This window comes from Erythrolamprus reginae, chromosome 2 (genome assembly GCF_031021105.1).
Source record: "Erythrolamprus reginae isolate rEryReg1 chromosome 2, rEryReg1.hap1, whole genome shotgun sequence".
NCBI classification, from domain to species: domain Eukaryota; kingdom Metazoa; phylum Chordata; class Lepidosauria; order Squamata; family Dipsadidae; genus Erythrolamprus; species Erythrolamprus reginae.
The window spans coordinates 86,819,513-86,834,614 of NC_091951.1; the positions used below are offsets into that span (position 1 = coordinate 86,819,513).

Here is a 15,102-nt window from a genome sequence, read left to right on the forward strand (position 1 = left end):
TCAAACATGTTCTACTACATGAAGAGACTCTTGGATTGCTAAAGTATTTTAAATGGAAAGTGAGGGTGTGGTATGAACAGAAACTGGTGAGCAAGCAAATAACTTCCTAGGGCCATTCTCATTTGTATACATTTTCATAATGTTTCCTAGTTTTGCATCTGCAGAAGATGTGGTAGTGTAGATGGTATCAGCTCACTGGAATAATTGTAACTTCTTTTCTGAGTCAGATTTTAACCTTGTGTAATAGTGGTAATTCCTTAACAGAAGCCAATTGGCAGCTATTGGAGGGCCCGCAGAATCCATATTTTATTCTCCAAGTGCTAAGAACCAGTATGTACATAGCTGGAGTGGACCCTTTGCATTTTTCAAATAGCCCCATGTAAAGCATGTTTTCCACTTGACGGTAATGAATCATGAGTTACTGTTGCTAGGTCCTCCTATGGCAGTGTTTCCCAACCTTTTTCGAGCCGCGGCACATTATTCACATTTTCAAAATTCTGGGGAACACTGAAAGGGGGGGGGGGTGGCTAAAGAAAAGTTTTGACAAAAATTTTTTCCCCTCCATTTCGCTCTATTTCTCCCTCACTCTTTCTCTCTCTTCCTTCCTTCCCTTCTTTCTCTTTCTCCATCCCTCTTTCTTTCTTCCTCTCTCTTTTGCTCTCTTTCTCTCTCCCTCCTTCCCTCCCTATATTTCTTTCTCTCTCCCTTGCTCTCTCTGCCTCTCTTGCTATCTCTCTTTCATTCTCTCTCTTTTTCTCTCTCTCTCTCTTGCTATCTCTTTCTCTCTCTCTCTCTCTGTCTCTCTTTCTTTTTCTCTGTCTCTCTTTCTCTCTCTCTTGCTAGCTCTCTTTCTTTCTCTCTCTTTCTCTTTCTCTGTCTCTCTCTCTCTCTCTCTGCCTCTCTTGCTATGTCTCTCTTGCTCACTCTCTCTCTTTGCCTCTCTTGCTATGTCTCTTGCTCTCTCTCTCTTTCTCTCTCTTCCTTTCTTCTCTGCGGAGGCCGGCGAAGGTTTTTCTTATTTTAAATGTTCCGGGTGGCAGGGGGATGCGGAGCCCGCACGCACACCCCCCGACATTCCAAATCCTGCCTCAGCTGCATGCAAGAGGGGCCGGGCGGGCGTTAGCAGCCCGATGAGGAGGACGAGAAGCCGCTGCAGCCACCCCCAATCACCCCCCTTCCCTGGGTACCTTCCAAAGGCCCCTGGAAAAAGGCAGGAGGTAGCAACGAGGCGCGAGGACAAGCAGGCAGCTTGGCGGAGGGGAAGCGCTGACGGGCTCTCCTCCTTCCCCACCCCCGCGCTTCTCTCCCGCCCCAGGCTTTTGCTTCGCCCACAGATTTCCCCGCAGTTCAAAAGGAGGCAAGAGGTGGCCTGGATGAAATTGCGGGGAAATCATGGGGCGAAGCAAAAGCCAGGGCGGGAGAGAAGCGTGGGGGTGGGGAAGGAGGAGAGCCCGTCAGCGCTTCCCCTCCGCCAAGAGGTTATTGCCGCCGCCTCTGCCTCCACTCAGGCAGCCATCGTGGTTGAGCTGAGCGAGAGGAAAAGGCGCGGTGACCACGGTGGCTCCCTGAGTGGAGGCAGAAGCGGTGGCAATAACCTCTGTGCTTTCTACGGCAGCATGGCTGAGCTGGACGGAGGGAAGCGGCAGCTCCCACTCGAGGAACCCACGGCAACGGGCGACGGCTTGGTGGGAGGCGACGGCGGGAGACACAGGCGGTGGGAGGAGAGGGAACTAGGAAGCGACTGTGAAGCCCAAGACCATCCACAGGACGACACTCAGGCAGGGGTGCCGGCAGCGCCCCGCCCAGCTGGAGCTTCTCGCGGCACACCTGGCCATGTCTCGCGGCACACTACTGGGCCGTGGCACACCGGTTGGGAAACGCTGTCCTATGGCATAGAAGGTTAAAAACTGGTGCAATTGCATAACCAATCTGCACAGACTGGCAACACACATACATAGGACTCCATTAATTTCTTGGTATGCCTTGGGGAAGATAATTCGTTCAATGCCCACTTTCTTGGCCTTGCTAGGTGATGTTGCTTCATTGAAGAAGCATGGAATGTGTCCAGTATTGCCTGATTTGATGGGACTGGCAAAACCACTGGAAGCAGGGGAGTCTGACACTGTACCATATTGGTCTTTAAGGGTGACAACCAGCATATGAATTTTGTGTTGTGAGCCGCCCCGAGTCTTCGGAGAGGGGCGGCATACAAATCGAAGAAATGAAATGAAATGAAACAAGTAACTGACTAGGAGCCAATGAGGCTCACATAGCAGTACACTTTGGTATACTGAGAACCATGGATGGTTCCATATACTGAAGCTTCCATATATTTTTTAAGAGCAGCATCGCATGAAAATCATCACAATGGGTCAATCTGGAAATGAGTAAGGCTAGACCGACTGAGTACAGCCTTTCAATCTAAGAATGGGTATAACTGTTGCATAAGATAGTTTTGTACAAAGTGTCTTAGGAGTCATGAGTCCAGGGGATGGACTGATTGTAGTTCTTTTTAAGGTCCTTTTTGAGGAATGAGTGTCAATGTTTAGTTTTCATTCATGAGCAACCTAACTCAGAAAGGAGCCTCATTATAGTTGCCTGTTTTGCTTTGTTTTTAATACTCATATTGTCCAGAACTATCACTGGCCTTTTCTTTTTTCATACTACATCTGTATGAACTATGGTATATCATTGGGGAAATGATTTGGCAAATATACTTCCTATTGGTCAGATTTCTGCCAATTTCTGTCTGATAGAGATAATTTATACTGTGACCAAGTTAGAGACTAAAATATAGAATGATAAAGAAAATGATATCAGTAATTCAAAGACAAAAATAGGCACCTGGGTACATAGCTAACTTTTTCCAAATGAAGGTAAAGCAGCCAACTTTTAACAGTATTTATATACAGTACAGTATTTTCTAATAGCAAGCACATGTCTTCAGCGTTGCCTGTAGGGGACAGTATTGTACTAAAACATATTGGGAAAGATACAGCCTTTTTAAAAAAAAAACCCTGTAATAATTCCTGTGCTGCACCAAATTACAGCTTTTCCTTGAGTGAGAGTATATTTAATTATACAATGCAGTGTTACTCAGAGTTGGCACTCGAGTTTAGTCACATAGCTGCAGCCAAGAAAAATTCTAAAAACCTGGGAAATCTTAAGATCTACTAGGTAAAAGTCATTATAAAGTCTAATGTAATAAGGAGAGACCGAACCTCGTGCAATTGGTGTTGCTATTATTGTTTGGTCTTGTTTGTCCTTAAATACTGATATACTGTGTTCTATATTATTGGGTACAAAGCACACAACCAATGCTACAAAATATTTAGAGGACAATTCCTAAAATGAATGAAAATTATTACTAAATATAAATTATGAAACATAACCATGTAGTGAGCAAAGTTTGGAATGATACATGTTTGACATTGATTGCATTTCAAGCTGAGCTTTTTGTGCAATGGTTAGTCTCATCAAAAAATTTTATGAGACTACAGGGAATTACTTCTTAGAAAAGAGATTTAATAAGTTTCAGTTCTGTAAAAGATACTTCTTGGCGGCGATTCACAATTTTTTTCATGAACATTTATTAATATATGTGTATGAAATTTGGCAATTATGGATGCCTTTAATTGATACATTTGCTCCACTAACTGAAATGCAATGTACTAATCGAAACCAGGTTCTTAAATATTTAATGCCATGTAGTATGGCAGTGAAAATAGACACGTGAATCCTATTTTAGATATTTTCAAAGTAGAATAATAAATAATAATATTTAATTATTGATAAAATAAATGATTAATAAAATAAATATTAAGTAGAATAATATTAAAAGAAGCAAATGTAGAGAGTTAGCCTATTAGACTGTTTCCATGTGTTTTCTTTTTCAGACAAGTCTAGATTAATCAGATAACCAATATATCTAGAATTACATTGAAGTAGTTAGATTACCCATCCACTCACCGTCCTTCCTTCCTTCCTTCCTTCCTGCCAATATACTAGACCGGGAGTAGGCAAAATTGGCTCTTCTATGACTTGTGGACTTGAATTCTCAGAATTCCTGAACCAATCATGCTAGCTCAGGAATTCTGGGAGTTTAAGTCCACATGTCATAGAAGAGCCAACTATGCCTATCTCTGTAATAGACTGTGTAGCAAATGGCTCACTATGATAATTACCAGTTTGTCATTTCTGGTTTCATCCAGATGGAATGACATATTTCTTAGTAATTTGTTCCTTAGTCAATTGTTTAGGTTATCAAAATAATTACCGTAAGTATTTAGCTGTAGGTGTCAGTTGGTGTCATCTAGTTCACTAGGAATGAAAAATGGATAAGGCCTGCCTGGCAACGGATGTGACTTTTATATGTGAGAGAGTGCAGGATTAGTTCTACAGTATTATTACAATGTGTTTTTGTTGCTACACATTGGTATATATCTTTATGGTTCCAAGCTGTGATTGATGGATCGATTATAAAGATGCAAGGCTATTCATTTTAGGGTGCTGCTGTAGTGCAGAGGATTGAGGCAGGTAATATATATTAGTATTCATTCATTCATTCATTCTATTTTTTATGCCACCCTTCTTCTTAGACACAGGGTGGCTTACAACATGTTAGCAATAACACTTTTTAACAGAATCAGCATATTGCCCTCATAATCCAGGTTCTTATTTTACCCATCTCGGAAGGATGGAAGGGTGAGTCAGTGATGAGATTTGAACCGCTGACCTGCAGATCTAGCAGTCAGCTTTAGTGGCCTCTACCCACTGCGCCACCTCGGCTCATATTGTAGTATACTCTTAATATTATAGCTGCCAGCCTAATGGGAATAGTGGACTGCTGAATAGAATAGAATAGATTTTTGTTGGCCAAGTGTGATTGGTCACACAAGGAATTTTTCTTGGTGCATATGCTCTCAGCGTACATAAAAGAAAATATACGTTCATCAAGAATCATAAGGTACAACACTTAATGAAAGTCCAGGCTCAAATAAACAATCAACTCATTAGGAACCAGTCAATATAAATTGCAAGGATACAAGCAACAAAGTTACAGTCATACAGTCATTTGTGGGAAGAGATGATTTTTTGGTTTATATACTGTATTTTTCAGAGTATAAGACGCATCACACCCACCCTAAAAAAGACGGTGAAAATCTGGGTGGGTCTTATACTTCGAATGTAGCCCCACCCACACGCTCTGCGCATTGCATTTTCAGATGGTTTCAGGCAGAGAGGATCCTCACTTCTACATGAAGCCCAGGGAATTGGGTTGAGAGCGTCCCTAACTCGGAGGAAAAGGGGTGAAAGTTTGGGAGGAGGAAAAAGGAATCAGGCTCCGACCAAGGCAGAGCAGGGGTTGCTGGGAATCCTGGTAGCCTGTTTATGAAATGGCAGGTCCAGGGAGACTGATATGCTGCCTCTCTATCAGGCCTTGCTGTGAGAAAGCCCAGCTTTCAATGCCTATGGCTATAGGTAAGAAAAACGGGGCATTTTAGGAGTGGAACCAAGTATGTCTTCTGCCCATGAAAATCATACCTCACCCATTCCAGTTAAATTCCATCCCAATTTCTTGCAGAAAAAAACCTCCTTAGTCTTCCTAGTATTACCTGAGGAGGCTTTTCTTGGAAATTTAGTCGCCTTATACAAGTAAACTGACTACTTCCAGAGCAGAAATCTGAGCATTACCTTATGCAACAAAAGTGGATTCTGAAAAATCAAGGAATATCTGCTACTACCGTGTTTCCCCGATAGTAAGGCAGTGTCTTACTATCTTTTTACCCCCAAAAGCCCCACTGTGTCTTACTTTGGGGGTATGTCTTACATTGTCCCGGGCACCAGGGGCCGGCTCGTCTTCGGGCTGCTCCTGATCGGCAACCTGGACCCGTCGCCTTCTTCCAAGCTCTCCAGCGTCCAGCGGCGCCGACAAAGAGACGTCCAAAGGCGCACCCTTGAAGCTCAGCGACATCGGCGCCGAGGACAAGTCCAGCTTCAAGCCTTACGGAGGGAGCTCGGGCGGTGGCGAGAAGACGGGATTCCGGGTGCTGAGCGCCACCCGCCCGCCGTTCATGCCAAGGAAGGCAGCCCCAGTTCCAGTGCCTCGGCCTGCTCGCCCGGCCTCTTTCCCGGCGGGGAGAGCAAAGGCGGCGGCGGGAGTAGCGGAGGCAAGGCGGAGGAGAAAGAAGCGGCGGATAGCTGGCGAGCCCGGGTAGCTCATGCTGGCCGGCGGCGGCAGCGGGAAAACGGTCTGGCCCGGCTTGTAAGGGGAGACGGGCGCCACCAAGCCGGCAGAGCCCCGCCTTGGAGCCCTTGTGGCTTTGGCTCAGCTTGGCGGAGAGGCCGCTGGAAGAAGCCAAACGGGACGCGCCGTCGGATGTGCCCTTGCCCCTTGGCTTCTTCCAGCGGCCTCTACACCGAGCTGAGCCAAAGCCACGAGGGCTCCAAGGCGGGGCTCTGCCGGCTTGGTGGCGCCCGTCTCCCCTTACAAGCCGGGCCAGACCGTTTTCCCGTGGCCGCCGCCGGCCAGCATGAGCTACCCGGGCTCGTTAGCCGGAGCGTACGCCGGCTACCCCCCGCAGTTCCTGCTGCCGGGCGTGGTGCTCGACCCCAGCAAAGCCGGCGGCGGGAGCAGCGGCAAAGTGGCGGGGTCCAGCCCTCTAGCCGGCGCCTCGCCAGCTATCCGCCGCTTCTTTATTCTCCGCCTCGCCTCCGCTACTCCCGCCGCCGCCTTTGCTCTCCCCGCCGGGCAAGAGGCCGGGCGAGCAGGTCGAGGCGCTGGAACTGGGGCTGCCTGTCCTTGGCGTGAACGGCGGGCGGGTGGCGCTCAGCACCCGGAATCCCGTCTTCTTGCCACAGCCCGAGCTCCCTCCGTAAGGCTTGAAGCTGGACTTGTCCTCGGTGCCGATGCTCCCACTCGTGCCGCAGCCAGAGCCGCGCCGCTTCGGCCAGGGCCGCCTCCTCGCCCGCCGGGTGGCCCAAGCTCTGGGTGCAGCGCGCCACTGCCAGCTGGCACCAGGCTGCGTAAGGGAGACTCTCCTGGGCGCGCAGCTCCCTCGCTTTTAGTACCGTGTTTCCCCGAAAGTAAGACATATGTCTTACTTTCGGGGTATGGCTTATATTAGCCAACCCCCCTGAAACCCCCCATATGTCTTACAATCGGGGGGGGTCTTACTATCGGGGAAACACGGTATTATGTTTTATTAATAATACAAAAACATAGAAGATTATACAATCATATATGACTACTTGTAATTTCGTATACACTTCACATTTCTGTAATCTTAGAAAACAAAATTCATTTTTATTGTTAGAACAGATAAAAAGATCTGTGCTGCTGGTTATCAAAGTACCAATGGAAGTGAGGACCCCGCTAAACTTGATGCTGGTAGGCAGAGGCAGAATTCTTTTTTCTTGTTTTCCTCCCCCCAAATTAAGGTGCATCTTATATTCCGGTGCATCTTATACTTCTAAAAATACGGTAACTAAAAATAAGTGAAACTAAGAGGAGTTAAAATATAGAAAGATAATAATGGGAAGAACTTTACAGTTTTAAGATTAACCTTTCTGAATGAAGGAAATTTGAACATGCAAATTTAATTCATGAATTATATCATATTTGTTGGAAAGCAGAAAACAAGACCATTTAAATCTTTCTGGACATCCTTAGAATCACTTAGTTTCAATCCATTTGTGACCAAAATTTGTGTCATAGAAAAAACCAAATTTAGCTGATTAACAGTATGGAAAGGGGATTTTAAAATAGATTGCATGTGATATAATAAATAAAGTGATTACATAGTGAATGAAAGTTTTTAATAAAGAATAACATTATATAAAGAAAATTTCTCCTTCATATTGAATAACATGAATACAGTAAGTTATTCATGTCGGCACCAAATAACTCTGTCAGATATGAGTAGCATGAAAGTGGCTTGCTTTTTGACTTCCCAATCTTGCCTTATAGCTCTGAGAAATCCTGGTGGTCTCCCATCCAAATTCTAACTAGGCCCCACCTCCATGTGGCCTTTTACAGATAAACTAAGTTTGCTTAATGGGATAGATAATCTTAAACTGCTGTATCTTGGTTGCTGTTTGATGTCTTAAAATTCTATTGCCTTCTTATAAGCAATCATCCTGTTGGGGTAACATCTGAGTGTAAGGGGTAAATGCAGGCAGGATTAAATTCCCTGACTAAATCTGATTGAATCTGATCTAACACTTAAAAAACAAAAATAAACTGTAAGTCATTACAAAGGAGTTTTGTTTCAACTTCTCCACACAATATTGTCTCTAGCAGATTCATGTGTGATGTTTCTTTAAAAAAAACTGCAAAGGGGAAAAAAATCCAGCAAACTAGAAATGTTTATTGCAGGATTGTTTCTCAAAATGTGGGGAACCCCCCCCCCCAGCATACTCTGATATCCAAAATAAATTTACCTTCCTTTAACTTCAACATGACTGTTTGGGGATTTTTCCCCCTCTCAGGGGCCCCTTGTGATGAGCTGTTCTCCCTCTTCTACTTGGCACTTTTTAATCCCGCTGTCACAGTCCAAACCTCCAGTTCTCCAAAAGTGCCATTGCTTATTCCAACTCATCCTAAGAAAACATTTGCTGTGTAGCAAACCAAGAATTAAACAATGCCTAAATGTATCTGATACAAGGATGCCAAGTTCCTGTGGCTCTAAAGCAGTGTTTCCCAACCTTGGCAACTTGAAGATATTTGGACTTCAACTCCCAGAATTCCCCAGCTGGCTGAGGAATTCTGGGAGTTGAAGTCCAAATATCTTCAAGTAGCCAAGGTTGGGAAACACTGCTCTAAAGTACTCTTTGGGGAATTTACGGCTTTTAACCAAATATTTAAACATTACAACTATTAATTAAAACATCACAGTATAATAGCCTTTTTCTATGTGCATTGTTAACTGTAGTGCATATAATGGCAGCTGTACTGCAGCCAGATAAGTTTTATTTGTAAGTAAAACTCCTTCGTTTAACAGCGTGTAGTGTTTTGGATTGAGATTTGTTTGGAATTAGAAATAGATTAGGAATGCAAACATGGGGAGAGAGAAAAAAAAGCAAAGGTGTCAACTTCTATTTTCGGATACATTGATTTAACTTTCCAGCTTAGGTTCTGTAAAAAGCAGCTTGGTGTTTGCTTTCTCTTCTCTAGTTCTGTAGTGGCAGCTGTGCTTCCTGTAAGGGCAGAGGCTGACATGGCCCCTTCTGTGCCGTCTTCAACGGCTCCTCCTCCTCCTCTGTCGTGCTTTCAAAACTCCCTGTGCATTTAGAGCCTGATCTTGTGCAGAAAATATCCCTGACATTTGAAGAGCTCCAGGGATTCAGTGAGCATGCGCAGTCCTGGCCGACTGCTAGAAAGAGGAAGCTAGTTTACATAGGAGTCATACCAAGCATAGCCTGCATGTCAGCGCAGTTAACTTGCAGCGGGCTGTGAGGAGAATTAGCATGTCTTTGTCCTAGGAAGGCTGAGCTCTTCCAGGCCTTACCCTCCCCCCAGCACAATCTCAGTGGCGACGGTGGGCATAACCTACTCTCCACTTTTTGCCTCCAGATCTTGAGCTTCCAAAGGGGGATCTTTTTCCCCCCTCTCTCTCTCTCGCCCGCCTTTTTTTTTTTTTTACAACCACTCCATTTTAATATACTGTAGTACTTTTGTTTTGATTAGTCGGAGGCTGGGCCTTGAGGCTGGTGGAGCTTGGGAAGGAGCCTGGAGCATTTATTTGCCTGTGTTCTCGCTGCTGTTGCGGGGTGAAAGCAAGCAAGCTGGTCTTCTTTGCTAGCCCACTAAATGCTATTTATGAAGATGGACATGTTGAATTACCAGTACTTGGACAAGATGAACAACAATATCGGCATTCTACGCCAGTATGAAGGTAACTTACGATGCCTGTTGCCTGTAGCTTCCCCCCTCCCCTCTTTTCTTTGTAAAACCTCTGTTACGTTTCCTCTGACTAGGAACCTTTGCTGTGGCCGATTCTTCTTTCAGATCTCTACTATTGTTCCAGAAAGATAAAATCATTTACAATATTGACTCTTTTCAATTAGATGGGGTCTTTTTTCTTTGCGTTCTATCTCTAAGTGGGCACAAGTTGCATCTTGCAAAGGCAGTGAATATCATTATAGATTCAATGTTTATTTAGTTGTGTCGGAAGACATTGATTTTCTGTTTCTGTAGTCTCCAAAAGCTTTCCTTTGCCTGGATATTTGGGGGTTGGTTTTTTTGACAATATATATGTCTTCTACATGCTTCCTTTCTACATTAAGATGAACGGCAACAATGTCTGAATGCTAGGGTGGCAAGTTGTTTTTGTCTCATATCAGTTGCTGGTTTTAGGGCATAATAAAGTTTTTTTCTAATTTCTCGGCTCCAGGGATTGAAGGGTGTCTGTATTGCAGAATACAGAGTGGCCCTTTGTTTGACTTCTCATTTCCTGTACAGCTCTGAGAAAGCTCTGACATGGAGAACCGACTTCCCTCCCTTCCCTGGTCTCACATCTCCTCCCTCCAGGTCTGCCCCTCACCCTTAAAAGCTACACAGCTGCTGGAAACCAGGCTTTCTGGCCCTCTTCTAGCTGATTCTACCTCTCTCGCTCTCCTAATTTCCATGTGTGGTTTACTGATAATGAATTTTTTTTCTTCACCAACATACAAGCTCTACAGTTGCATTACCCAGCCTCATTCCTATCTTATAAGGGAGGCAGAACTTTACTGATTTTTAACAAATTCAGTTTTTGTTTGAAAAGGCTGTAATGGGGAAGGGAAGGAAAGTAGAAAGGAAAGGAAGGGAAAGGAAGATAGACATCAGTATTTCTGGTTGGCAATAGGGCTGTTTTTCTCTTGGCTTATGTGCAAAGTACCAATAGACAGGCTGACACACAAAGAAAGATCTCTCAATCTCTCTTTTCCGGTTTTTCAGTTTGAAAGTTTTCCACTATTGTTTGGAGAGTGCTTTGTTTAACAGAGATCTGTGGAGAATTTGTTGAGGACAGCAAAGTATAAATCTGCTAAGAATAGGAAAAGAAAAACAAATGAGAAAGCTGGCAGCGAAATGCTGGCGCTGGAAACATGTCAGCTGAAATAACAAGGCCTGCCTTTTCAATAAATTGGATACTCCTCAGAATGTATGTCTTCAATCTCCTACTTTAAAATAGCAAATATTAGGAGAAGAGCTTATCTTGCCCTAGATGCTTTCAGAGAGTTCTTGTTAAAACCTAAAAACCTTTCTCAGCCTAGTACCTTTCAGGTGTCTTAGAAATTCTGAAAGGTGGAGCCCCTGGACATCGGTTAGGGTACCAGGTTGGAAAAGCTGAGGCTGTCCTTTACAGGTTTGCCAGCTTCCGTTTTTAATAAAAGTCAATCCTATGGCAAGTCTTGCTAATAGTATTTCCCCTTTAAAGAGACTGTTGTTTGTGTGTGTGTGTGTGGGGGGGATTATTATTATTATTATTTATTAGATTTGTATGCCGCCCCTCTCCGTAGACGGGGGGGCGGCTCACTATATATATATATATATAACAAATCTAATGATTAAAAGTCACTAAAAACCCTTTATTAAAAAGAAAACATTATTATTATTATTATTATTATTATTATTATTATTATTATTATTATTATTTATTAGATTTGTATGCCGCCCCCTCCGTAGACTCGGGGCGGCTCACAACACAATAAAACAGTTCATAACAAATCTAATAATTTACAATTTAAAATATTTTAAAAAACCCATTATTAAGCAGACATACGTACAAACATACCATACATAAATTGTATAGGCCCGGGGGAGATATCTCAGTTCCCCCATGCCTGACGACAAAGGTGGGTTTTGAGGAGTTTATGAAAGGCAAGGAGGGTGGGGGCAGTTCTAATCTCTGGGGGGAGCAACTACTGTATGCTTAAATGTTTAGAAAATGTAAATAAAGCATGGATGTCTACATTTTCTTCTGATTTAAAGATAGCAATAGGACCTAGACTTATATAACTCTTCACAGCCCTTTCCAAGTAGTTTAAAGAATTAGCATATTGCTTCCAACAATCTGGGTCTTCATTTTACCAACCTTGGAAGGATGGAAGGTGGAGTCAACCTTGAGCCGTTCAGAATTGAACTCCTGAAGTGAGCAATGATTTAGCCTGCAGTACTGCTTTCTAACCACTGCGCCATCACAGCTTTGCTATGTGTTTTTAGAATAGGGAAGGATCTTCCATGCTACCATCATGTATAGTAGAGCATACTGCAGTTGACAGTGTATACATGTACAGCCAAGATGAGTAAGATTATGAGAAAAATGTAATAATTTTTAAACATTTTAAATTTCACTGTCTTAGTAAGAGACAATTAACTTAGACAGATGTTCTCCCAACATGTTGAGCTGCAGTTTCATCTGTCATGCCTAGAAACTGTTAGTTGTGGACCAATGCATTTGGAGGGTATGAGCTGGGAAAGTTGTTGTTGTTGTTGTTGTTGTTATTATTATTATTATTTAGATTTTCATGCCGCCCCTCTCCGAAGACTTAAGTTCTCTCTTAAGCAATTAAAGTATTTACTTCAGAAATAAACACTGTACCTGTTTTTTAATTTAAGAATTATTTTTGAATGCACACATTTATTACAAGATAAAATCATGATGAAAAATTAGAATTTCAATCCTGGAAAAACAAAAGAAGAAAATTGCCATATTGAGCAGTCTTGCCCTCAAAGTGGAAAATAGATGAGCGCTCCACTAACATGTATAAAATTTGAATATTTTTAAAAATGGCATAGAGAGTACTAAGAAATAGGGCACTGGTTCACATTCACCTTCTATGCTGCAGTACCTTTTGAAGGAAAAGTATACTGCAGTACTTTTTGAAGGAAAAGTATTTCTTAAAGCAAAACTAAACATATATTTGAATATAGGCCTCTGAGGCTTTTTAATATCTATTCTGCTCAGTTTGAAAAAAAATGTCATTGAAAAGGAACATAGTCTATTTAGGGTATAATTAACACAAATGCTTCCAGAATAGGACCTGGAACATTATGAGACTTTCCAGAAGAGAGAATAATCTTTCTACTAGAAGAAAATGGAATAATAGAGTAAGGGAGAATTCTGGAACTCTTCAGATTAACTTTAGTGTGTGGGATTTTCCTTGTGGAAAATATACTAATATTCATAGAAAACACATGAGGAACCATAAAAATGAAACACACTCTTCTCGATTGTATTCCTTTATGAACCTAGATTTTAAAGTTTCCTCTAACTGGGAGATGACCAGCATATAAATTAAATAAGTAATAATAAATTGCAAGTAAACTCCTCAAAGATTTCCAAGCAATCCATCTTCTTTCTTGCCTATTGTCTGTGCAGTTGTTTGCTTGAATTAAGGATGCAGATGTCTAAAAGAACAATTTTATTGAATAGAATAGAATTCTTTATTGGCCAAGGGTGATTGGACCACAAGGAATTTGTCTTAGGTATATAAGTTCTCAGTATACATAAAGAGAATAAAATACATTCATCAAGAATACAAAGATACAGCACTTAGTGATAGTCAAGGTTACTAATAAACTATCAAATCATAATAGGAAACAAATAAAAATAATATAATTAAAAGATACAAGCAACATGGTTATAGTAATAAGTGAGAAGAGATAGATACTAATAAGGAAGAGAAGAGGAATAGTAATACAATCTTAGTAAATTATTTGACAGTGTAGAGATATATTGCAGTACTCCCATAAGCAATATATTGTTTATTGTTGGAAAATATTCTCATCCCTTATCTCTACCTCCACTTGAGTGAACTTTACAAATATCAGTGCCATAGGAAGGGGAAAGTAGTTCTGCAGTATAGAAGGTGAATGGAAACCAGTGCCCTATTTCTTAGTACTCTGTGCCATTTTTAAAAATGGCACAGAGAGTATCCGTTTTCCACTTTGTGGGCAAGACTGCTCAATAGGATATATGGCAATTTTCTTCTTTTGTTTTTCCAGTATTGCAATGCTGGCCCAGAATTTGGTATTCAGCCAAATAGATAGCAGGGTTTCTTTAAATAAAAAATAAAAATAACCAAGCTGTTTGTTTGTTCTAGTCCAATGTTGTTATTGTAGGACTTCATAGATCCTTCAGACAGGATTAATAGATTGGCTATGGTAATAGAGTGAGAAGCATACTAAAATGTAGTGGGAGACACAGTGAACTTTTGAGCACTCAAGATCATGTTAATTGTGTGTCTACAAATAGCACCAGATTTGAACCTTGCCAAGTCTTATTTGATGACCTTCCTATGAACTTTGAATGGCAGTTGGATAGGTAGTGGCATGTGTTAGAGGATGTAACTCCAAGAAAATTGCTGGGTGAGGTTGTCTCCCCCTTTCTTAATTTCCCCAGAATTTCTTAGGATCAGGAAGATAGGGTGGTTTTTTGGGGGGAGGGCAGTTAAAATGGCAGATGATGTTGCTGCTTTGCCCTGTTCTTTGTTCTGGAATATAGGAGGTACTTTTTAATTTTAAAATTTAAAATTAGGCCAAGGTAGGCAGTATATGCACTTTCATCCCAGCTACAGAAGACAAGACTGCATAGTTCAAGTTATTGTTTAGTTTAAGTTTGTAAAGTTATCCCATTCTACTTTGTAATGGCAGAAATGCATATACTATAGCTGTATAGGACGAACTGTTACATTTATTACAGGTATCATCTGGAAAATGAGATTTGTATTCATGGCCTTTGATACAACACAGGTTTTTGTGAAAGATCTCTGCATTTCAGTAGTAATTTTGATGAACTCATTCCTACTGATTTTTATCCAATTATACGTAAAAACTGTAAAACACTACAAATAGACAAAGATCTGTGTAAAGACGTGGGAACTGGGCAGGGCTGTGGAGCATACATGCTGTATTTATGTTCATTCACCTTGAATGGTACTTAAGGTGGAAAATAATGTGCTAGATTTTGAGGTTTGAAGGTCCGTACTGCAATACACTCATTAACCTTTATTTGTTTTTGTTTTTTGGGGGGGCAAATCGAGCAGAATTGGAGGTATGGCATTGTTTCTTAATCAACTAATGGCATTTTCTGCTTCTCTCTCTGAACTTAGGTCCTT

General features: G+C 42.0%; 1 protein-coding gene across 13 annotated transcripts in view; it reads left to right on the forward strand.

The window, feature by feature from the left end:
• VGLL4 (vestigial like family member 4) overlaps positions 1 to 15,102 on the forward strand; it is a 134,814-nt gene that overhangs the window by 35,042 nt on the left and 84,670 nt on the right. For 5 of the 13 annotated variants that reach the window (XM_070738595.1, XM_070738594.1, XM_070738587.1 and 2 more), the window contains exon 1: positions 9,444 to 9,896. The exons of 6 other annotated variants lie outside the window; for them this stretch is intronic. In XM_070738595.1, the coding sequence (XP_070594696.1) occupies positions 9,812 to 9,896 (85 nt within the window). In that variant the 5' untranslated portion in view covers positions 9,444 to 9,811. Of the gene's footprint in view, positions 1 to 9,443; positions 9,897 to 15,102 lie in introns of those variants that run through there. 2 more of the 13 variants (XM_070738598.1, XM_070738597.1) reach the window with 2 other exon arrangements.